This window comes from Lithobates pipiens, unplaced genomic scaffold (assembly GCF_037356315.1).
Source record: "Lithobates pipiens isolate NorthernLeopardFrog02 unplaced genomic scaffold, aLitPip1_a1.2 Scaffold_30, whole genome shotgun sequence".
Taxonomy (NCBI): Eukaryota; Metazoa; Chordata; class Amphibia; order Anura; family Ranidae; genus Lithobates; species Lithobates pipiens.
The window spans coordinates 26,570,095-26,597,821 of record NW_027507791.1 but is presented as its reverse complement, the minus strand read 5'-3'; the positions used below and the strand labels follow the sequence as shown (position 1 = coordinate 26,597,821).

The window sequence follows — 27,727 nt, the reverse complement described above, 5'->3', positions numbered from 1 at the left end:
ACAAGGCTCGGACGGACAGGTGTCTCTATATATAGTATACACATATAGGGTACACAGGGGGTACCAGGTGTATATATCACCCCTCCATACATTGGATGGGGGTCCTCTCATGGACAGACAAGGCTCGGACGGACAGGTGTCTCTATATATAGGGTACACAGGGGGTACAAGGTGTATACATCACCCCTCCATACATTGGATGGGGGTCCTCTCATGGACAGACAAGGCTCGGACGGACAGGTGTCTCTATATATAGGGTACACAGGGGGTACAAGGTGTATACATCACCCCTCCATACATTGGATGGGGGTCCTCTCATGGACAGACAAGGCTCGGACGGACAGGTGTCTCTATATATAGTATACACATATAGGGTACACAGGGGGTACCAGGTGTATATATCACCCCTCCATACATTGGATGGGGGTCCTCTCATGGACAGACAAGGCTCGGACAGACAGGTGTCTCACACATTTATTATTGTACAGATCGGCAGATTTACATACAAACTTTCTGACCTGATAATGGATAGTTGGCGTTCTGTGTTCAGGCTCCGCCCACTTCCAGATTGTTCCTTAAGCCGTGCTCATCCACACATGTGTTCTGCATGGTATTCCATATTATAAAGGTGACGTTCCTTTAGAGAATGTACATTTATGGTTAAGTTATAGAATGATGGAAGTTATATACAGTCCAGGGTCGTAAAATAAAAGGAAGAATTATTAAGGAACATCCAGGCTCCGTCACCATTGGCAAAACATGACCCCCATATTACAAGAACCTGTATTCCTCCAAGAATTGTAGTAAATGGCTCATTGGATGGGAGCAGTCACATGATATTCAGAGCAGGGAGTGGCGTTGGTGACAAGCTGCATGTATGTGGACATCATCGGTGGACTGTTGGCCTATCCTTGGCATGCTAAGGCGGTTCCTCTGGGGAAATTCCTTGGTGTAGACTTCTTGTTGGATCTGAGATTGGGCTCCGTGTATGGACAGAGTGTTCAGATCTTCTTGTATAAAGTTATTTCCTCTAAATTCGGCCTCTGCAGAAGACATACAGCTAAGTGGCCTGTGTGTTCTACTGCTGGCTGCCTTTATAGTAAATTTGGGAAAGTTGGGTGAGTTTTCCATCTTAGAGTCCAGGACATCAAAAGAATCTCCAATGCAATATGTTTGCATGCGCCTAACTGGATTTTGGGACTGTTGACGATCTTTGGCTAGAGCCATTGCCGTATCAAAAGACACACTGGTGGTGTTCCTCCAGCTGGTTCTCCTTTTTGATGTGCCGTCAATTCCTGATTCTGTCAGCTCTGAGCCAACAGCTTTGTCTGGTTTCGAGGACTTCGGTGTATCTCTGGTTGTGGATAATAAGGAACTAGCATGCAATTTACTCTTAAGAGCTGGGGGCAGCTTGGCAAACTGGGGTTTTGGTGGTACCACTGGCACAGATTTGACATGCTGAACTTTATTTGGGCTGAAAGCCAGTTTCATGGTGACACTTCCATCTGGATTCATGCTGGAAGCTCCTGAGCTTTCTGATCTGGCTGAAGACTTGGTGGAGTTTGATGGTTGCTGCTCTTTGAGAGAAGAGATTTGGCTGTTTAGTAGTTGGGGTTCACATGATCTATGGTGGGGAGTACCGGAAACCGGATTATCTATCTGGAAGGTCATAGTTACTGTATCAGACAAACCATCTTTTTGTATCATCTGATGGGGTGAGTCAAGGTCACATAGTGAGCTTTCACTGTCCCGCAATTGGTTCCCAACAGTGGATCCATCTTCTTCCCAAGAACTTGCTTCACTTTCCCGATGTTGATCTTCAGCTGTCTCAGGAGATACTATTTCCGGCAAACAAATATTTCCAGTCGTGTTTATTGTATTATCAGCTATTGGCTGAGGATTATCATGTACCGGGGTGTCTGATGGGCAGCATGGAGGTTCTTCTTTATTCTCAGTAGTCTTTGGAGTCATATTATCCTCGACAATATTCAAATCTTCATCACATTCTAAGCTAAGCCGGACTGTCTCGGAGTTGGATTCCATGTTTTTTTCCAGCAAAATGTCATCTTTATCATGATGTTTAGGAGAGTCCAAGTTCTTTAATGAAAACTCATGTGCCAGAGGGACATCACCACCATGATATTGAGGATCCTGTAGCAGAGGGACATCACCGTCATGATATTGAGAATCCTGTATTAGAGGGACATCTCTGTCATGATATTGGGTATCCTGTATTAGAGGGACATCACCACCATGATATTGAGGATCCTGTACCAGAGAGACATCACCGTCATGATATTGAGGATCCTGTACCAGAGGGACATCACCGTCATGATATTGGGTATCCTGTATTAGAGGGATATCTCCATCATGGTATTGAGGATCCTGTACCAGAGAGACATCACCGTCATGATATTGAGGATCCTGTACCAGAGAGACATCACCGTCATGATATTGGGTATCCTGTATTAGAGGGACATCTCCGTCATGATATTGAGGATCCTGTACCAGAGAGACACCACCGTCATGATATTGAGAATCTTGTACCAGAGGGATATCACCGTCATGATATTGGGTATCCTGTATTAGAGGGACATCTCCGTCATGATATTGAGGATCCTGTACATCTGCCAGATCCAGGTTAATTACGGTTGGTTGATTCATCAGTAGCACTTCCTGGGTGTATAGATCAAGCTCCTGCTGTTCTGGGCAATCCAAGTCTTTATTATTAAACTCAACCACCGGTGGAATGTCCTTGCTGTAAAATTCAGGGAGAAGTAAATCTGGAGAACATAAATCTAATAATATCGCTTCTAACTCCAGCATATCATCCTTTCTGCCAATGGGGCCATCTTGTAGTTTGAGAAGGACGGAGATTTCCTCCTGGCCCCTCTCCTCCACACTGTCTTTGTCCTCCAGATTGGGGCCTGGAGTTACATCTCCAGAATTGGAGCTCTCAGCTGTCTCCTTGCCTGGGTTGTCTTCATGAACACAAGTTATAACATCTCTCTCTGTACAGTAGCCGGGTTCTTCAATAGAACTGATGACCTCCGACGAGGCTCCATCTATTTCATTACATTGTGGGCTGCACTGGTTCTCCTTATCTCTCTGGGTATTGTTTGATCCATCAGCCATGTCTGGCTCACTAAGAGGCTTATGGAAATCACACAGAGCTTCTTCCTGTCCATCTGTGGTTGTGTCAGGAGGTCCATGAGACATCTTCTCCTCCATCCTTTCCTTGGGCCTCTTGTTCTTTTTCTCCTCCAGCTCATAAACATCATTCGATTTCTCGGATAAGGGGCTCAGGTCATCGTAAGCACTTAGATACACATCTTCCGAGCTGTCATGCCAGGTCTTCAATGGGTCCTCGTTGTCCAAGCAGCCTGCCGGAGTGAAGTACATCTGATCCGAATCATCTTCTGTACAGGGATCATCCTGGGGCGGCTCCACAGAAAACTCCTCCATCTGAATGATAAGAAAGGATATATATTAGATTTAGCCCATCCCCCAGGGAATAGAGGGGGGCGTGGTCACATAACATGAATTATTAATTAAATGTCTTCTTAGCCCCTATGGTCTAATTAGAGTGGCGGTAATCTATGTGATCACAGGTTAGGTGTATGGCAGGGGGTCTCCGTACAGCAGCCGCCTGGGGAGATTGTGTTCCAGCGGGGAAAGGTGGTGGAAATGAGGGTGGGCCCTATAAAGGACAAGTCATGTCACAAGTCAAGGTCTTTGTGATAAATGATCCATAAATATAGATAATATGAAGAGAGAAACGATGGCAACATAGACCTAAATCATTATTATTTATTCTGCATAGAACTGTCCCTTGTCTGCCTCCGAGAGGCAGAGAGATACGCTACAAGGGGAATGTTCCTAGATGTACGACTTATGGCCTGAACTGCAGAGCTAGCACTTCTTCTGGCTATGGACAACACTTGCCTGAACATTGTGTTGAAGATCATATTGCAGCATTTCGCTGTCCGCAGAGTATTCTACTATCGGTTCCGTGGGGTTCTCCTCTGCAGAGCATTCCTCTGTTCTCTCTATGGGTTTCTCCTCCGCAGCTTTACAGACAGATTTTGTCTCATCCAGATTTGTGTCTTGGCTGTCCAGGAAAGAGAAGGTGTCTTGGACCTCCAGTGAGATTCGATGTGTCTCAGTTTTCTGCTCACTCTCTTCTTTAATTGTGGATTCTGCACAGGAAACAGTGAAAATGACATCATCACTTTCCTTTCTTCAACTTCTTCCCTATCCCTAAACCTATCATTATCATACCCCTAACCTTATCCCTCCCCTTACCTTAACCCTCAAATCTAACTTTATCCTTCACCTTATCTTCTTAACCCTCAAACCTAACCTTATCCCTCGCCTTAACTTAACCCTTAAACCTAACCTTATCCCTCGCCTTATCATCTTAACCCTCAAACCTAACCTTATCCCTCGCCTTAACTTAACCCTTAAACCTAACCTTATCCCTCCCCTTATCCCTCAAACCTAACCTTATCCCTTCCCTTACCTTAATCCTCAAACCTAACCTTACCCCTCACCTTACCTTCTTAACCCTCAAACCTAACCTTATTCCTCGCCTTATCTTCTTAACCCTCAAACATAACCTTATCCCTCCCCTTACCTTAACCCTCAAACCTAACCTTATCCCTCCCCTTACTTATCCCTCAAACCTTAGCTTATCCCTTCCCTTCCCTTAACCCTCAAGCTTAACCTTATCCCTCAAACCTAACCTTATCCCTCCCCTTACTTATCCCTCAAACCTTAGCTTATCCCTTCCCTTACCTTAACCACAAGCTTAATCTTATCCCTCAAACATAGCCTCGCCTTATCTTCTTAACCCTCAAACATAACCTTATCCCTCCCCTTACCTTAACCCTCAAACCTAACCTTATCCCTCCCCTTACCTTAACCCTCAAACCTAACCTTATCCCTCCCCTTACCTTAACCCCCCAAGCTTAACCGTATCCTTCCCCTTACCTTGACCCTTAAGCCTAATGAAATTCCTCCTCTTACCTTTAACCTCAAACCTAACCTTATCCCTTCCCTTTACCCTCAAATTTACGCTTATCCCTCCGCTTACCCTAACCCTCAAACCTAACCTTATCCCTCCCCTTACCTTAACCCTCAAACCTAACCTGCTCCTTTCCCTTACCTTAACCGTCAAACCTAAATTTAACCCCTAAACTCCTCTCTTATCCCTCCCCTTAGGTTATGAGAGATGATATATTATTCCATGAAGTGACATTTGTTCTTGGATTCCATAAGAAATAATCCTAAAACAAGAAACTACCTGCAGTCACTCCCCGTCACCATCAATATATTGTATATAAAGCCCCCACCCCTCCGGAATCTGATTTAAGGGGGTCACTGCTCTGTACGGCTCCGTCCTCTGCTTTAGCCGACATTTTGGGTTAAAGAAGTCTAATAGATATCGGTATTATGTTTTAGATTTGGAAAAAGGAAGTCAATGTTGACCGTTCCGCCATCTTTTTTATATAGTTTTTTTGTGAAAATGTTACCTAAAGGAATGCACTGTTTAATATTTATATTAAATGATATAAATGATTATTTTGTGTTATTTAAATAAAGCTTGTTCTTGGTTATAATGAGTCATTGACTCTGTACATGGGGGCAGCCATTTGTACGCATGACATACTCTGGTTCTACTTTACTCTTTACAGCACTACTCATAGGTTCACTGCCCATTCTCTCAATGCAACCCACTGAAAAAAATGCACTCCCTGTATATCCTATCCTCATTTTTGCCCCCCATCCTTGCTGAAGCACCCAAGATGGGCATCTCTTCTGCCTACCCCTCGGCCTGGCTCTGACTCTGGAGTCTTGATGGACACATCTTTAATAACATATCTATGAGTCTGTATTAATAAGGTATCAGAGAAGTTATGGTCACCTTTTGGCTCGCTGTTCTCCTTGTCAATGTGAGACATCATAGTGAGTCTGACTTTGTCAGTGTCACTGCTGCCCATGTAGAGGTTTCCTTCTAGGGAGAAGAGCCTCTCGGAGCTCCTGTGGAGGGAGGAGTAGCTGAGACTTGGGCACTCCATCCCTCTGGTCAGCCGAGAAAGGTTGGATGTGATGTGGAAGGGCAGTGTTACGGAGAAGGGTCCGGAGATGTGGACTCCCACACATTTCTCTGCTCGGTTCCGATTGTTCTTGGGTGATCGGCCCTGTGGAGTTGTCACCATGGAAGCCCTTCCTGATTTTGGTGTTGTTGGTTCTGATTTTGCCTGGCCTTCTTCCTCGTAGTCTCCATAGTTGGCTTCCCCTGGCTGAGCCCGCTCAACTGTACTGGAAAATTCATAACCAGCTTCGTCATTTTTGGACTCGGCCCCGAAGCTTTCTCGTCGAAGAGGAACTTGATGTTTGGCCGACCTTCTTGTCAGGCCTCGCTGCTCCAAATCATTAGCTGGGAGGATAAGAAGAAGAAGCATTCAATGAAAGAATTAGTAAATATTTGCTGAGACGTAGTAACATGCAGCTGATGTCTGTGTTGGGTCAGTCCAACCAAAACTCAGATTTCAGATATTGGGGTTTCTGGGGAGCTGAAGAAGCTTTTATCTTCTATCGGGGGGGGGGAAGGGATGTGTTTTCCATGATGTCATGTGATCTGGGAGGTGTTAAGTTTACATTTAAATATTGAGTATGTTGGGGTGGGGGGTGGGGGATATTATTTTTCCACAAATGTTTATGATTTTCACATTTATTCTTTTGTGTTTCTGTTATTGTAATTCATGTGAAGATTCATAGAGAATGCAATGAGCAGATACTGATTATCTGATCCAGCTTATCTAAAAAGAGCCTTAAAAAGACGGTCCATTCCCCGGGAGATCTGCACACATCTGTTCACAGGTTGCGGCCATTTTGAGGGGATGGCAAGTTGGAGCAGGAAGAAGAGACTGTAGGGTGGGAAAGGAGCAGAGAATTGTGGGGACAAGCTCCATGCTGTGGGGTTCCCCAAGAAGGATATATGAAAAGAGCGGTAAATGTATCCCACCAGACCCCAACTATAGCTGAAATATTCCTTCCTTTACTCACCATCTGCCGTGTATGGGACAGAGCTGAGGGAATCCATGCTTTTTGCTGGCCGCAGGTTCATTTTATCCGACTTTTCATCTAGAAGAAAAATGTTAAACTATCATTTATAGAGGAACAAATGACCTGAACATCTGTTAGTGTAGGAGACACTCTACTAATACCAGTTACAGGCTTCCAGCACGATTCTGCTTGCTTAGAAGTTACTGATGAGCAGAAGTAATGCTGAGAGTCCACAGGAGATCACTGCTGGGGGATCCACAGTATCCAAAGGTCGTAGAGGGTCCATAGAGGGGTTCTGCAGTCGTCAAACTTTGTAAGAGGGTCCACAGGGGCCCTGTGGTAACCAAGGTTTTAGTTGGTCCACAGGGAGATACTATAGTATCTAAGGTTGTAGTGGGTCCACAAGAGGGCGCTACAGTATCCAAAATTCTGTAGAGGGTCTGCAGGAGGAGTCCACAGTAGGTTTGGTGGAACAGAGGTTCAGATTGGTGGGGTAAGTGTTTTGGATAGTGTCTTGGGGTCCATGCTGGTGGAATATGTGTTAGGTTTGGTGGCACAGTGGTCCAGACTGGTGGGATAGGTGTTAGGTTTGGTGGCACAGGGGTCCAGACTGGTGGGATAGGTGTTAGGTTTGGTGGCACAGGGGTCCAGGCTGGTGAAATAGGTGTTAGGTTTGGTGGCACAGGGGTCCAGACTGGTGGGATAGGTGTTAGGTTTGGTGGCACAGGGGTCCAGACTGGTGGGATAGGTGTTAGGTTTGGTGGCACAGGGGTCCAGACTGGTGGGATAGGTGTTAGGTTTGGTGGCACAGGGGTCCAGGCTGGTGAAATAGGTGTTAGGTTTGGTGGCACAGGGGTCCAGACTGGTGGGATAGGTGTTAGGTTAGGTGGCACAGGGGTCCAGACTGGTGGGATAGGTGTTAGGTTTGGTGGCACAGGGGTCCAGACTGGTGGGATAGGTGTTAGGTTTGGTGGCACAGGGGTCCAGACTGGTGGGATAGGTGTTAGGTTTGGTAGCACAGGGGTCCAGACTGGTAGCAAGGTGTTAGGTTTGGTGGCACAGGGGTCCAGACTGGTGAGATAGGTGTTAGGTTTGGTGGCACAGGTGTCCAGACTGGTGGGATAGGTGTTAGGTTTGGTGGCACAGGGGTCCAGACTGGTGGGATAGGTGTTAGGTTTGGTGGCACAGGGGTCCAGACTGGTGGGATAGGTGTTAGGTTTGGTAGCACAGGGGTCCAGACTGGTAGCAAGGTGTTAGGTTTGGTGGCACAGGGGTCCAGACTGGTGGGATAGGTGTTAGGTTTGGTGGCACAGGGGTCCAGACTGGTGGGATAGGTGTTAGGTTTGGTGGCACAGGGGTCCAGACTGGTGGGATAGGTGTTAGGTTTGGTAGCACAGGGGTCCAGACTGGTAGCAAGGTGTTAGGTTTGGTGGCACAGGGGTCCAGACTGGTGAGATAGGTGTTAGGTTTGGTGGCACAGGTGTCCAGACTGGTGGGATAGGTGTTAGGTTTGGTGGCACAGGGGTCCAGACTGGTGGGATAGGTGTTAGGTTTGGTGGCACAGGGGTCCAGACTGGTGGGATAGGTGTTAGGTTTGGTGGCACAGGGGTCCAGACTGGTGAGATAGGTGTTAGGTTAGGTGGCACAGGTGTCCAGACTGGTGGGATAGGTGTTAGGTTTGGTGGCACAGGGGTCCAGACTGGTGGGATAGGTGTTAGGTTTGGTGGCACAGGGGTCCAGACTGGTGGGATAGGTGTTAGGTTTGGTGGCACAGGTGTCCAGACTGGTGGGATAGGTGTTAGGCCATAGGGCAGGAGTTTGTATGGAATATATTTGACAACAGCACCAACCTCAATTATCAGCCAAATGTTTCTAAATGAGGAAATACATCTAGAGGTGACCCGTTTGCAGGACTGTGCTGTAGAAATGTCCCATTGCTCTCTGTAATAAGATTTCCCGGTGGGAGGGCACCTTCTGTACAATCTAAGAATGAAGAGTCGATATCTGGGGGACATAGGCCTGTGCTTGTATATTAATACACCACGGGTTCTGGTATTTGACTGGAGGTCATAAATCATATATTCATCAAATCAGAGCATTTCCTACTTTTCCTACAAATCTTCATCATGACCTCATTTAGTAAATAAATAAATAAGGCAAAGAAGGAGGAGCCAAACCTTTCTCATCCTGCTTGGTTGTCTTGCGCTTGGAGTCGTTATTTGATCGGCCGAGGTTGAAGATGGATTTCCATTTCTTGGCTTTTAAAGAGCCTTTTCTCCTGCAAACAGTTGAAATAAGTCATTATCATTATATCACTATCACGCTTCCTGATGACGTAATAACGAAACGTATGTGGAGGCGGTACTTGGTCCTTTGTTACTTTGCGCACTTCGGTCTCTTTGGTTGTCTCCGGGTAGGACGTTGGAAAGCGCGCCAGCTGTGGGGGTTAGCCGTGAGGCACCTTTCTGACATCAGCCCCAGTGCCAGGCTAAGGCACGCCTTCATGTAAGCAGCCATTTGGCCTATGTATGTTTTAACCTTTATAATATAGAGATTTACACTATTTGGTTCCTATTTATTTTCTCACATATCCCATGTATGATCTCATCAGAGGAGGGGGTTGCCTATATGCATAGCCTTCATCATTGCAGCAGGCATTATCCTGCTAACGTTTATTTTGACTCGCTTCTTAAGTAAAGGAGTCAATGTGTTCAGGTGAGAAGATCTTATATAAGAGCACGTTGGGTGCAGTTCTATCAAGTTGGTGAAGGAATTTCCACTTTCTTTCTTTGGAAGAATTTGCAACACTGAAGATTATCTGGATTTCTTTGTGCGGTTTAATTGGGACAATTTATTCCTTTGCATGTTTTTCTCTGGTTTCCATATAACCAGCACCACATATTTTTAATATTTGTGTATATTCAATTATGGCACATTGCACTTTATTTGTGTTTAAAATGCATATTGTTTGAGTGTAATTCATTAATTAATGATTTTTAATCAATCAATGTCATAGAGCGCCCTCTACACCTTAACTAATTAGTATTCAAGTATCACTACTTAATTAGGGGAGCAGCTCTTTTCTTTTTATATTTGTACCATTTCCACTAATTGTTTTACTAGTCGGCGTGGAGTAAACCATTTTTTTCCAATCATATCATTATTGTTGTGGTAAATGTAGTGGTCAGAGTGAGTGGTCGGTGGTGCTATGGACACCTTTCAGATGGAATATGTAGGTAGTTTAGAAAATTATCACTCCAAAAGTGGCGCTGTGATTTAACCTTATTATAGGTATTCACCCATAGTAACAAAAAAGTCCATAAAATAAAGTCCACCAAAAGCGTGCAAATTAAAGTGTTGAGATCGTCTCCCATTGAGATAAATAGCAATCACGCACCACCTCGTCTGCACTGGTGATCCCTCTCCCCAGCACGGTTGTAAACTCACCAAACCGCAATGTCTCCCACTCTCATGGCTGGCATAAAACACTTACGTGAATATCGGGTATGGACTGTCACCAAATATCCCCCAGGACCTCCTGTGACAAAGTCACAAGTGACGAAACGCATCCGGCGTGGTTATGCAGCTACTGCAGGTAACATCAGAACAGGAACTGGAAGTAGTGAGCTAGCGGTGGGACCAACATATGTCTATCACACAGAGAGACAGAGCCTGATGTCACCTTTGATTTACATGCGATCTGATTGTTTTTAATATGTGAGTGGCTTTCTACTTGTCAGTAAATTTTAGTTTATTTGGTTACTATACCATTGGAGGATATCCCTGCTTTTTTCACATGATAATGGCCATTTATGAATCCTGGGGAGATACTTGGTGACATTCTATACCCGAACAGCTGGATGTTCACATACGGTAAGTGTTTTATGCCAACCATAAGAGTGGGAGGCATTGCGATTTGGTGAGTTTACACCTGCTGGGGAGAGGGATCACCAGTGCATCCAAGGGGGTGTGTGATTGATATTTAACTCTACGGGAGAGGATCTCAACACTTTATTTTGCACATATTTAATTGACTTTATTTTATGGACTTTTTTGTTACTATGGGTGAAAACCTATAATAAGGTTAAATCACAGCGCCACTTTCGGAGTGATAATTCTTTACACTTTTGTTTGTATATTTGTATGGTGGCAGCAGTGAGAGACAACACATATGCAGTAATATTATTGAGTAGCACCTTTTTGCTTTGTAGATACATATTAAATAGCAGTTTTTTTGGATTATGTTATTTGATCCTCCACAACGCAGAGACTTTTTTGCACAAGTAGGTAGTTTGCTTGAAATCCTGTATGCAAAGTGATGATTTCCAATGAAAATCATGTACATGTGAGAGGACCATGTGTGCGGAAACCCTCTGTGATTGTTTATGATGGAGGCCTGAGGAAGATAATGGAAGCTCTGATGGTGATGTTTGTTGAGGGGGGGGGGGGGGTAGGTCAAGCAGGTTATATGTATTATGACAGTGGGTTCAGATCCTTGGCAGAGGACGTGAGGCACCCTGGTACTTTCCAAAATACAGACATGTACCAGGAATTTTAGCAGCACTCTCTACATCATTGCTATTGGCCTTATTGTCCAGGAGATCTACAGGGTGAGCACGCCTAAGTAGGGAGGTTCTGATTGTTAAGTGTCATGTTATAGCTGGTTACTCAGATTTGTGGCTCCTGCCATCTTACTTTGATTAGATGTTTATTATATGGTTTGATACACAAGCATGGTATCTCAGACGTTCCTTTAGATGCCAAGCATGGAAACAGAGCACCGGAGCCGTGTAGTCCACACAACATTTCATCAACAGAATTACCATCCATCTACTGTACGTGTATTGGAGTAACATCTATACCATAGAGTGTTTAAATCTCATAGATATCAATGGGAAGCAATGCCTCACACGGGTGGAGTTCATCACACCCACATGGGACACCAGTAGGACTGTATGTTAAAGAAATATAATGAGGAATGTTGAGCGGAAGGTGGCTGGTACAGTTCACATTGAAGTTTAAAGGGGCTGGATTATGCTTAGGGAGACCTTGGTGGGAGATTTGGAATGGTGACTTACTTATGATCTGAGAACTCTATGATTGTGTGGTACGGTCGTATCTGTGGAGGCCCATCACCGTGGTTCAACATGCTTGGTAGGTTGTATGATAAAGAGCGATAATAGTCCTCAGGAACACACGTTGGCGAGTTCATCATGGCTGAGGTGCTGTTCAGGTTTCCTGGTAACAAACACAAAGTTTATCATTTCACATAATAGTGCAGAGCGTGGGCCGAGGTGACAGGAGGGAGACAATACAAGGTGTGCAGTGGTGACCTCAGGGACTTCATCATCTAGACCAACCTTTCTCAGCCTTTTCAACACAGAGGAACCCTTGAAATAGTTCTCCGGTCTCGGGGAACCCTCTACTAAAAATTAGAAATCTACAACTCAGGATACATCAGTGTGATGGTCAGTGGAAAGAATGGTCCTTACACTTGTGGTCATTGGGAAGAATGGTCCTCACACTTGTGGTCATTGGGAAGAATGGTCCTCACACTTGTGGTCATTGGGAAGAATGGTCCTTACACTTGTGGTCATTGGGAAGAATGGTCCTCACACTTGTGGTCATTGGGAAGAATGGTCCTCACACTTGTGGTCATTGGGAAGAATGTTCCTTACACTTGTGGTCATTGGGAAGAATGGTCCTCACACTTGTGGTCATTGGGAAGAATGGTCCTTACACTTGTGGTCATTGGGAAGAATTACCTCCTTACAGAGAGCTAAAAAGATCAATGGTGTGAGTGGGAACTTATCTGAGAGGCAGAAATTGCCCAATGCTGAAGGAACCCCTACAACCTCTGGAGGAACCCTAGGGTTTCACGGATCCCTGGTTGAGTATCACTCATCTAGAGGCTTCTGAATGAATGATCTTTATGTCTCCATATTCTCACATCATTAGCAAATAATCCAAAGACTGAACAATGACATCACCATCTGTATACTCACCATCAGCTGAGACAAATCCAAATAACTGCTCAACATGGGTCAGAATAAATTCCACCACAATAGACTGGACTCGGACCTCCATGAATGCTGCCGTGCCATTAAACCCAGATGACTCGATGTCCTTGGACCTGCACAGTAATACCAATGATTAGATGAATCATTCAGTTCTATATGACTTTGCCTGAGGAATAACATGTTTATGTTGGGTAGATAAGTACAGCTGACTCCATCTATGGCTGTTTTGACCTTTGTTTCCATTTTATTTTTATTTTCCCAGAACTAACATATGGAAGCGATTCCCGTTTGTAGAGCTGGAGTAGGAACAAGCTCCATGGATAGGGGGCTTGCTTATGAAAGATGACCCACACATCGGCTGGTCCTTCTTACCTCAGAAGATTTGGTGCCCACACAATGGCCAGGTTCCTGGTATGCATGTTGGTTTGTACGCTGAATGAAGCCACATGGATCAGGTGTTTCATGAGATACTCCAGAGTCCTGTTAGATACACATAATAATGTATTGAATCTGAGGCGGGTGAAGGAAGGGATCACATGGAGAAGAGCTCAGTGCCCACTACCCACAAGTGCCATCATGCTTTGTCACTGAAAAGTTTAATACATTAAAAACATCACTACTGATCCCTCCCTAGATGAGGGTTTATCGATATATCGGAGCTGGAGATGATGGCTCTTAGTGGACATTTTAGTGGAAGACTTTCTTGGTTCACTCAATTACGTGGGTTCTTCTGAAAACATTGATAATCAGGCTAGGCAGATGCCATCCCTGGACAATGCACTCTCATGGAAATAGATTGGGCCAGCAGTTACTTCTTCCAATCATTAATGCATAAATTGCTGCACACTTGTGGCACCAATCAGATTGTTGTAGATATAAACTTACCCATCTTAGTAGTGGAACTTTTTCATTGATTTAAGATAGATATCAGGGAGACAGCATGCTGGTAAGATTGGCACTGTACCTGTAATGGGGAAGAGGAAGCTCCTTCAACACATCTCTGATCTTTATTAAACGTTGTTCTTCCAGTTGTATGGCCACCGCATCCTTCAGTAGGAAGAGAAAGGTTATTATTATTACACAGGCAGAGGAGAGTTTCTCTAAATTATCCTTTCTCGGCCTCCTTACCCTAGGGCAGGGATCTGCAATTAGTGGACCTCCAGCTACAATTCCCATGAGGGATAGCAAGACTCGACAGCCACAAGCATGACACCCAGAGGCAGAGGCATGATGGGACTTGTAGTTTTGCAACTGCTGGAGGTCCGCTAATTGCATATCCCTCCCCTAGAGGAACCATTGAAGTAATTTTCAGGTCTCAGGGAATCCTGCTAAAAACTCAGAGGTCAGTTGGAGGAAGCACCCTTTAAGCTGGGTGCACATGGGTCAAATTCAGCCGGTTCAGCAGGAACTTGACACATTTCAATCTGGGTGTAGCCCTCAGTCCTACTGGAAAACCAGCATTCGATCAGCAGCTACAGCCAATGGCTGTAGGGCTGATCAGTGTGTTCTGGCAGGAGAGAAGTCCCCGCTGTCAGAATATAATAGCATAGCGGGGAGGATTCCTGCTTCCACCTTGCTCGTTTGGATGCAGGAATCTGTGAGGTTTTTTTCTGGTCACTGGCGTCATGCCTCTGGTTCCACCAAGTGGTATCGGCCCTGGAACTATGTCAGCACCATCAGATTTGAGATCAATCAGCCAAAATTTAAGGAAAGCCCAGAAACCTCTTTTTTGTATAAATTCTTTATTTTTTTTCATAGATTTCACATTCCAATTCATTACACTCCTATATTGTAAGTTATATCTTACAATATTTCCAGCTTACACCTTAATTCCATGTGAATTCTCCTTTTAATGTATCCCTTTCCCCCCTCCCCTATCTTAATTATCCTCTACCCCAAATTTTTTTTTTATAATAACCCCCTCCCACCCCCATCCCCGGGGTCCACCAACTCTCATTTTCCAGATTCTGGATATTTTACATTTCACTTTCTCTATAGACTAAATAGAGAGCCCATATCTTCCGATATTTCTCATCTTGATCTTTCATTGTCATTGCCAAATTTTCCATTTGTTGAATTTCTGCAATTCCCATAAGCCATTGTGCTGTAGTTGGGGGATTGTCTTTTTTCCACAGAACGGGAATACATGCCCTTGCTGCTATTAGCAAATGTCTCAACAGAGAGTTTTTGAATCCTTCTATTGCCATTGGGATGTCCAGCAACAGAAAGGTTGCCGGTCTCTTTCCAATGGCAATTCCTGTTATTGTTTTAATAGTATCAGCTACCATCTCCCAAAACTTGGGCAAAACCCAGAAACCTCTGGAGGAGCACTGGCTGAGAATGGCTGCTCTAGACCAGGGATCTCCAAACTTCTCAGTACAAGGGAGACATCATTAACTTTAGGAATATTCTCTGGGGGAAAGAAAAAATCATTTTTATAAATGAATGGTTTCCCCTTAGATCAGAGTCCCCATCCCTATTAATGACAATGCAACAGGGGAACCAGTGCTGGAGACTGCAGGTGTTTGGGGGGTAGAAGCAGAGACCATAATGAACCTCTGCTGGCCTGAATCCTCAATCTGTTCACATTGAAGATATGTGGAAATGCCGCAGCTGTGCTAGTCATAAGGTCCATTCAACCCACTTTCACCTAAAGGTTACGTAATCCAGGATGGCCAGATTTAGGGCTTTGAGGCTTCAGACTCATGTTACATGATTCTGTACTCCAGTGTGTGTGGGTGGGGCTATTAAAAGCTCATATAAGGTGGCGCTAAACCCTGGGAACACTGGAACACTGCAGGGGCAGTCACACAGACTCAGGACTATGTAGAAGGTGAAGACACTGGCAGACATAGGGATTCCGGTGCTGATGAGTATTGCCATGCTCGGGGGACCTGATGATTGAACAATGTAGTGATGGTAGGAGATCTGGGAGGGGGGATACTCACAGCAAACTTGTCATAGAGTTGGTAGGTGAGCAGCGGGTTGGGCAGTTCTCGGAAGTAAGCCTTGCACAGGGAGCTGACGCAGTGGACATCCTGTAGGTAAGGACTCTTATTTAGATCTGGAAGTCGCTCTAAGTCAAACTCTTGTCTGTAGGAAAACACATGATGTCATGTGATATAAAACCCAAAACACATGTCACATGATCAGCGTCCATCCCCAGAACTCACCGTAATTTCTGAACATTGGAGGAAATGCCACACAACCGATAAATGCCGTCCACAATGCCGTGCTCTTCTACGAATTCCGTGCAGCTTTTCAGAACCTGAGGAACTGATCAGCACCATGTCAGTACCAGAAAAATCTATACCGAAATCTGCAGAAATTTCCCAATTCTGCCCCTTCCATGCACCTGTGACCCCACCGCTGGCTCTTCAAGGTGTCTGCAATCCCATGATCTACAATTCCAGGTGTCTGTCACCCCATGGTCTACTGGTCTAGGTGTCTGTCATCCCATGGTCTATAGTTCCAGGTGTCTGTCACCCATTGTCTACAGGTATAGGTGTCTGCAATCCCATGATGTACAGTTCTAGGTGTCTGCAATCCCATCGTCTACAGTTCCAGGTGTCTGTCATCCCATGGTGTCTGTCAGCTCAAGGTCTACAGTTCCAGATGTCTGTCATCCCATGGTCTACAGTTCCAGGTGTCTGTCATCCCATGGTCTACAGTTCCAGGTGTCTGTCATCCCATGGTCTACAGTTCCAGGTGTCTGTCATCCCATGGTCTACAGTTCCAGGTGTCTGTCATCCCATGGTCTACAGTTCCAGGTGTCTGTCATCCCATGGTCTACAGTTCCAGGTGTCTGTCATCCCATGGTCTACAGTTCCAGATGTCTGTCATCCCATGGTCTACAGTTCCAGGTGTCTCTCATCCCATGGTCTACAGTTCCAGGTGTCTGTAATCCCATGGTCTACAGTTACAGGTTTCTATAATCCAATGGTCTATATTTCCAGGTGTCTGTGATCCCATGGTGTTTGTCATCCCATGGTCTACAGTTCCAGGTTTCTGTCATCCCATGGTGTCTGTCAGCTCAAGGTCTACAGTTCCAGATCTCTGGCATCCCATAGTCTACAGTTCCAGGTGTCTGTCATCCCATGGTCTACAGTTCCAGGTGTCTGTCATCCCAAGGATTACAGTTCCAGGTGTCTGTCATCCCATGGTCTACAGTTACAGGTTTCTGTCATCTCATGGTGTCTATCATCCCAAGGTCTACAGTTCCAGGTGTCTGTCATCCCATGGTCTACAGTACCTGGTGTTGGTAATCCCATGGTCTACAGTTCCAGGAGCCTGTTATCCCATGGTCTACAGTTCCAGGTGTCTGTCATCCCATATACAGTTCCAGGTGTCTGTCACCCCATGGTCTACAGGCCTAGGTGTCTGCAATCCCATGGTCTACAGTTCCAGGTGTCTGTCATCCCATGGTCTACAGTTCCAGGTGTCTGTCATCCCATGGTGTCTGTCATCCCATATACAGTTCCAGGTGTCTGTCACCCCATGGTCTACATGCCTAGGTGTCTGCAATCCCATGGTCTACAGTTCCAGGTGTCTGTCATCCCATGGTCTACAGTTCCAGGTGTCTGTCATCCCATGGTCTACAGTTCCAGGTGTCTGTCATCCCATGGTGTCTGTCATCCCATATATAGTTCCAGGTGTCTGTCACCCCATGGTCTACATGCCTAGGTGTCTGCAATCCCATGGTCTACAGTTCCAGGTGTCTGTCATCCCATGGTCTACAGTTCCAGATGTCTGTCATCCAATGGTTTACAGTTTCAGGTGCCTGTCATCCCATGGTCTACAGTTCCAGGTGTCTGTCATGCCATTGTCTACAGTTCCAGGTGTCTATCATGCCATGGTCTACAGTTCCAGGTGTCTGTCATCCCATGGTCTACAGTTCCAGGTGTCTGTCATCCCATGGTCTACAGTTACAGGTGTCTGTAATCCCATGGTCTACAGTTACAGGTGTCTGTCATCCCATGGTCTACAGTTCCAGGTGTCTGTCATCCCATGGTCTACAGTTCCAGGTGTCTGTCATCCCATGGTCTACAGTTCCAGGTGTCTGTCATCCCATAGTCTACAGTTCCAAGAGCCTGTTATCCCATGGTCTACAGTTCCAGGCATCTCTCATCCCATATACAGTTCCAGGTGTCTGTCACCCCATGGTCTACAGGCCTAGGTGTCTGCAATCCCATGGTCTACAGTTCCAGGTGTCTATCACCCCATGGTCTACAGGCCTAGGTGTCTGCAATCCCATCGTCTACATTTCCAGGTGTCTGTCATACCATGGTCTACAGTTTCAGGTGTCTGTCATCCTATGGTCTACAGTTCCAAGAGCCTGTTATCCCATGGTCTACAGTTCCAGGTGTCTGTAATCCAATGGTCTATATTTCCAGGTGTCTGTGATCCCATGGTGTCTGTCATCCCATGGTCTACAGTTCCAGGTTTCTGTCATCCCATGGTGTCTGTCAGGTCTACAGTTCCAGATGTCTGGCATCCGATGGTCTACAGTTCCAGGTGTCTCTCATCCCATGGTCTACAGTTCCAGGTGTCTGTCATCCTAAGCATTACAGTTCCAGGTGTCTGTCATCCCAAGGATTACAGTTCCAGGTGTCTGTCATCCCATGGTCTACAGTACCTGGTGTTGGTAATCCCATGGTCTACAGTTTCAGGAGCCTGTTATCCCATGGTCTACAGTTCCAGGTGTCTGTAATCCCATATACAGTTCCAGGTGTCTGTCACCCCTAAGGCCTAGGTGTCTGCAATCCCATGGTCTACAGTTCCAGGTGTCTGTCATCCCATGGTCTACAGTTCCAGGTGTCTGTCATCCCATGGTGTCTGTCAGCTCAAGGTCTACAGTTCCAGATGTCTGTCATCCAATGGTCTACAGTTTCAGGTGCCTGTCATCCCATGGTCTACAGTTCCAGGTGTCTGTCATGCCATGGTCTACAGTTCCAGGTGTCTGTCATCCCATAGTCTACAGTTCCAGGTGTCTGTCATCCCATAGTCTACAGTTCCAAGAGCCTGTTATCCCATGGTCTACAGTTCCAGGCGTCTGTCATCCCATATACAGTTCCAGGTGTCTGTCACCCCATGGTCTCCAGGCCTAGGTGTCTGCAATCCCATCGTCTACATTTCCAGGTGTCTGTCATCCCATGGTCTACAGTTCCAAGAGCCTGTTATCCCATGGTCTACAGTTCCAGGTGTCTGTAATCTAATGGTCTATGTTTCCAGGTGTCTGTGATCCCACGGTGTCTGTCATCCCATGGTCTACAGTTCCAGGTTTCTGTCATCCCATGGTGTCTGTCAGCTCAAGGTCTACAGTTCCAGATGTCTGGCATCCCATGGTCTACAGTTCCAGGTGTCTATCATCACAAGGTCTACAGTTCCAGATGTCTGTCATCCCATGGTCTACAGTTCCAGGTGTCTGTCATCCCATTGTCCACAGTTGCAAGAGCCTGTTATCCCATTGTCTACAGTTCCAGGTGTCTGTCATCCCATAGTGCCTTTCATCCCATGGTCTACAGTACCTGGTGTTGGTAATCCCATGGTCTACAGTTCCAGGAGCCTGTTATCCCATGGTCTATAGTTCCAGGTGTCTGTCATCCCATATACAGTTCCAGGTGTCTGTCATCCCATGGTGTCTGTCAGCTCAAGGTCAACAGTTCCAGATGTCTGTCATCCAATGGTCTACAGTTTCAGGTGCCTGTCATCCCATGGTCTACAGTTCCAGGTGTCTGTCATCCCATGGTCTACAGTTCCAAGAGCCTGTTATCCCATGGTCTACAGTTCCAGGTGTCTGTCATCCCATATACAGTTCCAGGTGTCTGTCATCCCATATACAGTTCCAGGTGTCTGCCACCCCATGGTCTACAGGCCTAGGTGTCTGCAATCCCATCGTCTACAGTTCCAGGTGTCTGTCATCCCATGGTGTCTGTCAGCTCAAGGTCTAGGTGTCTGTAATCCAATGGTCTATATTTCCAGGTGTCTGTGATCCCATGGTGTCTGTCATCCCATGGTCTACAGTTCCAGGTTTCTGTCCTCCCATAGTGTCCGTCAGCTCAAGGTCTACAGTTCCAGATGTCTGGCATCCCATGGTCTACAGTTCCAGGTGTCTCTCATCCCATGGTCTACAGTTCCAGGTGTCTCTCATCCCATGGTCTACAGGTCCAGGTGTCTGTCATCCCACGGATTACAGTTCCAGGTGTCTGTCATCCCATGGTCTACAGTTACAGGTTTCTGTTATCTCATGGTGTCTATCATCCCAAGGTCTACAGATCCAGATGTCTGTCATCCCATGGTCTACAGTTCCAGGTGTCTGTCATCCCATTGTCCACAGTTGCAAAAGCCTGTTATCCCATGGTCTACAGTTCCGGGTGTCTGTCATCCCATAGTGCCTTTCATCCCATGGTCTACAGTACCTGGTGTTGGTAATCCCATGGTCTACAGTTCCAGGAGCCTGTTATCCCATGGTCTACCGTTCCAGGTGTCTGTCATCCCATATACAGTTCCAGGTGTCTGTCATCCCATGGTGTCTGTCAGCTCAAGGTCTACAGTTCCAGATGTCTGTTATCCAATGGTCTACAGTTTCAGGTGCCTGTCATCCCATGGTCTACAGTTCCAGGTGTCTGTCATCCAATGGTCTACAGTTCCAAGAGCCTGTTATCCCATGGTCTACAGTTCCAGGTGTCTGTCATCCCATATACAGTTCCAGGTGTCTGTCACCCCATGGTCTACAGGCCTAGGTGTCTGCAATCCCATCGTCTACAGTTCCAGGTGTCTGTCATCCCATGGTGTCTGTCAGCTCAAGGTCTACAGTTCCAGATGTCTGTCATCCCATGGTCTACAGTTTCAGGTGCCTGTCATCCCATGGTCTACAGTTCCAGGTGTCTGTCATCCCATGGTCTACAGTTCCAGGTGTCTGTCTTCCCATGGTCTACAGTTCCAGGTGTCTGTCATCCCATGGTCTACAGTTCCAAGAGCCTGATATCCCATGGTCTACAGTTCCAGGTGTCTGTAATCCAATGGTCTACAGTTTCAGGTGCCTGTCATCCCATGGTCTACAGTTCCAGGTGTCTGTCATGCCGTGGTCTACAGTTCCAGGTGTCTGTCATCCCATGGTCTACAGTTCCAGGTGTCTGTCATCCCATAGTCTACAGTTCCAAGAGCCTGTTATCCCATGGTCTACAGTTCCAGGTGTCTGTCATCCCATATACAGTTCCAGGTGTCTGTCACCCCATGGTCTACAGGCCTAGGTGTCTGCAATCCCATGGTCTATAGTTCCAGGTGTCTGTCACCCCATGGTCTACAGTTCCAGGTTTCTGTCATCCCATGGTGTCTGTCAGCTCAAGGTCTACAGTTCCAGATGTCTGTCATCCCATGGTCTACAGTTCCAGATGTCTGTCATCCCATGGTCTACAGTCCCAGGGGTCTGTAATCCAATGGTCTACAGTTCCATGTGTCTGTCATCAAATGGTCTATAGTTCCAGGTTTTCTGTCATGCCAGAGGTCATGTGTCTGTCATCCCATAGGTTACAGTTCCAGATGTCTGTCATCCCATGGTCTACAGTTCCAGATGTCTGTCATCCCATGGTCTACAGTTCCAGGTGTCTGTCACCCCATGGTCTACAGGCCTAGGTATCTTCAATCCCATGGTCTACAGTTCCAGGTGTCTGTCATCCCATGATGTCTGTCAGCTCAATGTCTACAGTTCCAGATGTTTGCCATCCCATGGTCTACAGTTCCAAGAGCCTGTTATCCCATGGTCTACAGTTCCAGGTGTCTGTAATCCCATGGCCTACAGTTCCAGGTTTCTGTCATCCCATGGTGTCTGTCAGCTCAAGGTCTACATTTCCAGATGTCTGGCATCCCATGGTCTACAGTTCCAGGTGTCTCTCATCCCATGGTCTACAGTTCCAGGTGTCTGTCATCCCATGGTCTACAGTACCAGCTGTCTCTAATCCAATGGTCTACAGTTCCATGTGTCTGTCATCCCATGGTCCATAGTTCCAGGTTTTCTGTCATGCCAAGGACTACAGTTCCAGGTGTCTGTCATCCAATGGTCTACAGTTCCTGGTGTCTGTCATCCCATGGTCTACAGTTCCAGGTGCCTGTTATCCCATGGTCTACAGTTCCAAGAGCCTGTGTCATCCCATAGGTTACAGTTCCAGGTGTCTGTCATCCCATAGGTTACAGTTCCAGGTGTCTGTCATCCCAAGACTACAGTTCCAGGTGTCTGTCACCCCATGGTCTACAGGCCTAGGTATCTGCAATCCCATGGTCTACAGTTCCAGGTGTCTGTCATCCCATGATGTCTGTCAGCTCAAGGTCTATAGTTCCAGATGTTTGCCATCCCATGGTCTACAGTTTCAGGTGTCTGTCATCCCATGGTCTACAGTTCCAAGAGTCTGTTATCCCATGGTCTACAGTTCCAGGTGTCTGTAATCCAATGGTCTACATTTCCAGGTGTCTGTCATCCCATGGTCTACAGTTCCAGGTGTCTGTCATCCCATGGTCTACAGTTCCAGGTGTCTGTCATCCCATGGTCTACAGTTCCAGGTTTCTGTTATCCCATGGTGTCTGTCAGCTCAAGGTCTACAGTTCCAGGTTTCTGTAATCCCATGGTGTCTGTCAGCTCAAGGTCTACAGTTCCAGATGTCTGGCATCCCATGGTCTACAGTTCCAGGTGTCTGTTGTCCCATGGTCTACAGTTCAAAGAGCCTGTCATCCCATGGTCTACAGTCCGAGGTGTCTGTAATCCAATGGTCTACAGTTCCAGGTTTCTGTCATCCCATGGTGTCTGTCAGCTCAAGGTCTACAGTTCCAGATGTCTGGCATCCCATGGTCTACAGTTCCAGGTGTCTGTTGTCCCATGGTCTACAGTTCCAAGAGCCTGTTATCCCATGGTCTACAGTCCCAGGTGTCTGTAATCCAATGGTCTACAGTTCCATGTGTCTGTTATCCCATGGTCTAAAGTTCCAGGTTTTCTGTCATGCCAAGGACTACATTCCAGGTGTCGGTCATCCCATGGTCTACAGTTCCAGGTGTCTACAGTTCCAGGTTTCTGTCATCCCATGGTGTCTGTCAGCTCAAGGCCTACAGTTCCAGATGTCTGGCATCCCATGGTCTACAGTTCCAAGAGCCTGTTATCCCATAGTCTACAGTCCCAGGTGTCTGTAATCCAATGGTCTACGGTTCCATGTGTCTGTCATCCCATGGTCTATAGTTCCAGGTTTTCTGTCATGCCAAGAACTACAGTTCCAGGTGTCTGTCATTCCATGGTGTCTGTCATCCCATGGTCTACAGTTCCATGAGCCTGTCATCCCATGGTCTACAGTTCCAGGTTTCTGTCATCCCATGGTGTCTGTCAGCTCAAGATCAACAGTTCCAGATGTCTGGCATCCCATGGTCTACAGTTCCATGTGTCTGTCATCCCATGGTCTACAGTTCCAGGTTTCTGTCATTCCATGGTGTCTGTCAGCTCAAGATCTTCAGTTCCAGATGTCTGGCATCCCATGGTCTACAGTTCCAGGTGTCTGTCATCCCATGGTCTACAGTTCCAGGTTTCTGTCATCCCATGGTGTCTGTCAGCTCAAGATCTCCAGTTCCAGATGTCTGGCAACCCATGGTCTACAGTTCCAGGTGTCTGTCATCCCATGGTCTACAGTTCCAAGAGCCTGTTATCCCATGGTCTACAGTCCCATGTGTCTGTCATTCCATGGTCTATAGTTCCAGGTTTTCTGTCATGCAAAGGACTACAGTTCCAGGTGTCGGTCATCCCATGGTCTACAGTTCCAGGTGTCTGTCATCACAAGGACTACAGTTCCAGGTGTCTGTCATCCCATGGTGTCTGTCATTCCATGGTCTACAGTTCCATGAGCCTGTCATCCCATGGTCTACAGTTCCAGGTGTCTGTCACGCCATGGTCTACAGTTCCATGTTTCTGTCATCCCATGGTGTCTGTCAGCTCAAGATCTACAGTTCCAGATGTCTGGCATCCCATGGTCTACAGTTCCAGGTTTCTGTCATCCCATGGTGTCTGTCAGCTCAAGGTCTACAGTTGCAGATGTCTGTCATCCCATGGTCTACAGTTCCAGGTGTCTGTCATCCCATGGTCTACAGTTCCAAGAGCCTGTTATCCCATGGTCTACAGTCCCAGGTGTCTGTAATCCAATGGTCTACGGTTCCATGTGTCTGTCATCCCATGGTCTATAGTTCCAGGTTTTCTGTCATGCCAAGGACTACAGTTCCAGGTGTCTGTCATCCCATGGTTTCTGTCATCCCATGGTCTACAGTTCCAGGTGTCTGTCATCCCATGGTGTCTGTCAGCTCAAGATCTACAGTTCCAGATGTCTGGCATCCCATGGTCTACAGTTCCAGGTGTCTGTCATCCCATGGTCTACAGTCCCATGTGTCTGTCATTCCATGGTCTATAGTTCCAGGTTTTCTGTCATGCCAAGGACTACAGTTCCAGGTGTCGGTCATCCCATGATCTACAGTTCCAGGTGTCTGTCATCACAAGGACTACAGTTCCAGGTGTCTGTCATCCCATGGTGTCTGTCATCCCATGGTCTACAGTTCCATGAGCCTGTCATCCCATGGTCTACAGTTCCAGGTTTCTGTCATCCCATGGTCTACAGTTCCAGGTGCCTGTCAGCTCAAGGTCTACAGTTCCAGGTTTCTGTCATCCCATGGTCTACAGTTCCAGGTGCCTGTCATCCCATGGTCTATAGTTCCAGGTGTCTGTCATCACAAGGACTACAGTTCCAGGTGTCTGTCATCCCATGGTGTCTGTCATCCCATGGTCTACAGTTCCATGAGCCTGTCATCCCATGGTCTTCAGTTCCAGGTGCCTGTCAGCTCAAGGTCTACAGTTCCAGGTTTTCTGTCATGCCAAGGACTACAGTTCCAGGTTTCTGTCATCCCATGGTGTCTGTCATCTCATGGTCTACAGTTCCAGGTGTCTTTTATCCAATGGTCTACAGTGCCTGCCCTTCCATGTACCTATGATCCCACTGTTGGCTCTTCAGGTAACTGTGATCCCATGTTTGCCCCTGCAGGAGCCCGTGACCTGTCATTGCCAGTACTGTGGGGTTTAGTACCTCAGAACTGGACCTTGGTAATGTGTGTATCCCCCCAAACCCATCCTGAATTTATCCTTCCAGCTCCTCAGATCTCTGGATGAGATTGCCATTGCTTCTCTAGCAGACATTTTGTAAAGTGATAAAATATTGGAAGGTTTATCATTGGGACTGATGAAAGATGGGACTTGGCTGAGTTCCAACCTTCAGCCCATACCAAAGGAAGGGGTTCTGCGTTCTGCCCAGGGCAAACCTGTTTCCTGCCCGCTATCAGTCCTGGGATAAGGTCACCCAGTGCCCAGGGCATTTGTCTGCTCACAGTGATTGGGGCCTGCATTGTCTGGATGTTCAGGTCCTTGTCTGCTCACAGTGATCGGGGCCTGCATTGTCTGGGTGTTCAGGTCCTTGTCTGCTCACAGTGATCGGGGCCTGCATTGTCTGGATGTTCAGGTCCTTGTCTGCTCACAGTGATTGGGGCCTGCATTGTCTGGGTGTTCAGGTTCTTTTCTGCTCACAGTGATTGGGGCCTGCATTGTCTGGGTGTTCAGGTTCTTTTCTGCTCACAGTGATCGGGGCCTGCATTGTCTGGGTGTTCAGGTTCTTTTCTGCTCACAGTGATCGGGGCCTGCATTGTCTGGGTGTTCAGGTTCTTTTCTGCTCACAGTGATCGGGGCCTGCATTGTCTGGGTGTTCAGGTTCTTGTCTGCTCACAGTGATCGGGGCCTGCATTGTCTGGATGTTCAGGTTCTTGTCTGCTCACAGTGATTGGGGCCTGCATTGTCTGGGTGTTCAGGTTCTTTTCTGCTCACAGTGATCAGGGCCTGCATTGTCTGGGTGTTCAGGTCCTTGTCTGCTCACAGTGATCGGGGCCTGCATTGTCTGGATGTTCAGGTCCTTGTCTGCTCACAATGATCGGGGCCTGCATTGTCTGGGTGTTCAGGTCCCCATCTGCTCACAGTGATTGAGGCCTGCATTGTCTATGTGTTCAGGTCCTTGTCTGCTCACAGTGATCGGGGCCTGCATTGTCGGGGTACTCGGGTCATGTCTGCTCACACTGGTAGGGGTTTGCATTGTCTGGGTGTTCAGGTCCTTGTCTGCTCAAAGTGATCGGGGCCTGCATTGTCTGGATATTTAGGTCCCTGTCTGCTCACAATGATTGGGGCCTGCATTGTCTGGGTGTTCAGGTCCCCATCTGCTCACAGTGATTGAGGCCTGCATTGTCTGGGTGTTCAGGTCCCCATCTGCTCACAGTGATCGGGGCCTGCATTGTCTGGGTACTTGGGTCATGTCTGCTCACAATGATTGGGGCCTGCATTGTCTGGGTACTTGGGTCATGTCTGCTCACAATGATTGGGGCCTGCATTGTCTGGGTACTCGGGTCATGTCCGCTCACAATGATTGGGGCCTGCATTGTCTGGGTACTCGGGTCATGTCCGCTCACACTGGTAGGGGTTTGCGTTGTCTGGGTGTTCAGGTCCCCGTCTGCTCACAGTGACCGGGGCCTGCATTGTCTGGGTACTCGGGTCATGTCTACTCACACTGGTTGGGGTTTGCATTGTCTGGGTGCTCAGGTCCTTGTCTGCTCACAGTGATTGAGGCCTGCATTGTCTGGATGTTCAGGTCCTGTCACAGTGATTGGGGCCTGCATTGTCTGGGTGTTCAGGTCCCTGTCTGCTCACAGTGATCAGGGCCTGCATTGTCTGGATGTTCAGGTCCCTGTCTGCTCACAGTGATCAGGGCCTGCATTGTCTGGGTGTTCAGGTCCTTGTCTGCTCGCAGTGATTGGGGCCTGCATTGTCTGGGTGTTCAGGTCCCTGTCTGCTCGCAGTGATTGGGGCCTGCATTGTCTGGGTGTTCAGGTCCTGTCACAGTGATTGGGGCCTGCATTGTCTGGATGTTCAGGTCCTTGTCTGCTCACACTGATTGGGGCCTGCATTGTCTGGGTACTCGGGTCATGTCTGCTCACACTGGTTGGGGCCTGCATTGTCTGGGTACTCGGGTCATGTCTGCTCACACTGGTTGGGGCCTGCATTGTCTGGGTACTCGGATCATGTCTGCTCAAACTGGTTTCTAGTGGATGTGTTTCTCCATCCAGTAGATACCATCTTCTATACTCCCCTTCCATCCTCATCCTAAGTCATCTTTATCCTGAGTCATCCTCATCCTTTCCAGCTTACATATGAGTGACTTACCTTCTTGTCCTGAGAGTTGGAGATGCTCCACCAAATCACACCCAAAGACTTTGTCCTTCACGATTTTCTTCTTCACCTTCTGCTTGGCCTTCATGGCTCTTGACATGGCGGCAGACTTCAGTCTTCAGGCCTGCTGACGTTGACCGATGGAGTCACCAAGCCCACCAGGAGTGGCCCATACCTTCCAGCGATGGAACGGCGCTCCCCACCGACGTTGTGCAGATTAGAAGAGAAATTCGATGTGTAAAGGAAGTGGTCGGGTAGAGGAAGCAGTTGTGTTACAGAAATGATTACCAGCCTTGACGTGAAGAGCGTTGCACTAACTCCTCCTGCACCATTTCTGCTCTGAATGTTCTGATCGAAGGTT

General features: G+C 47.1%; 1 protein-coding gene across 1 annotated transcript; it reads right to left on the bottom strand.

The window, feature by feature from the left end:
* Positions 1-456: 456 nt before the first annotated feature.
* On the bottom strand, positions 457-27,727 carry ARHGAP30 (Rho GTPase activating protein 30). Its single transcript, XM_077465136.1, has 12 exons — positions 27,361-27,727; positions 16,265-16,367; positions 16,040-16,184; positions 14,056-14,138; positions 13,464-13,571; positions 13,077-13,204; positions 12,150-12,309; positions 9,249-9,349; positions 7,072-7,149; positions 5,927-6,442; positions 3,920-4,199; positions 457-3,478 (listed from the first exon to the last, which is right to left on the bottom strand). Exons 1-12 carry the CDS (start codon positions 27,464-27,466, stop codon positions 841-843), a joined length of 4,446 nt encoding a protein of 1,481 aa, XP_077321262.1. The 5' UTR covers positions 27,467-27,727; the 3' UTR covers positions 457-840.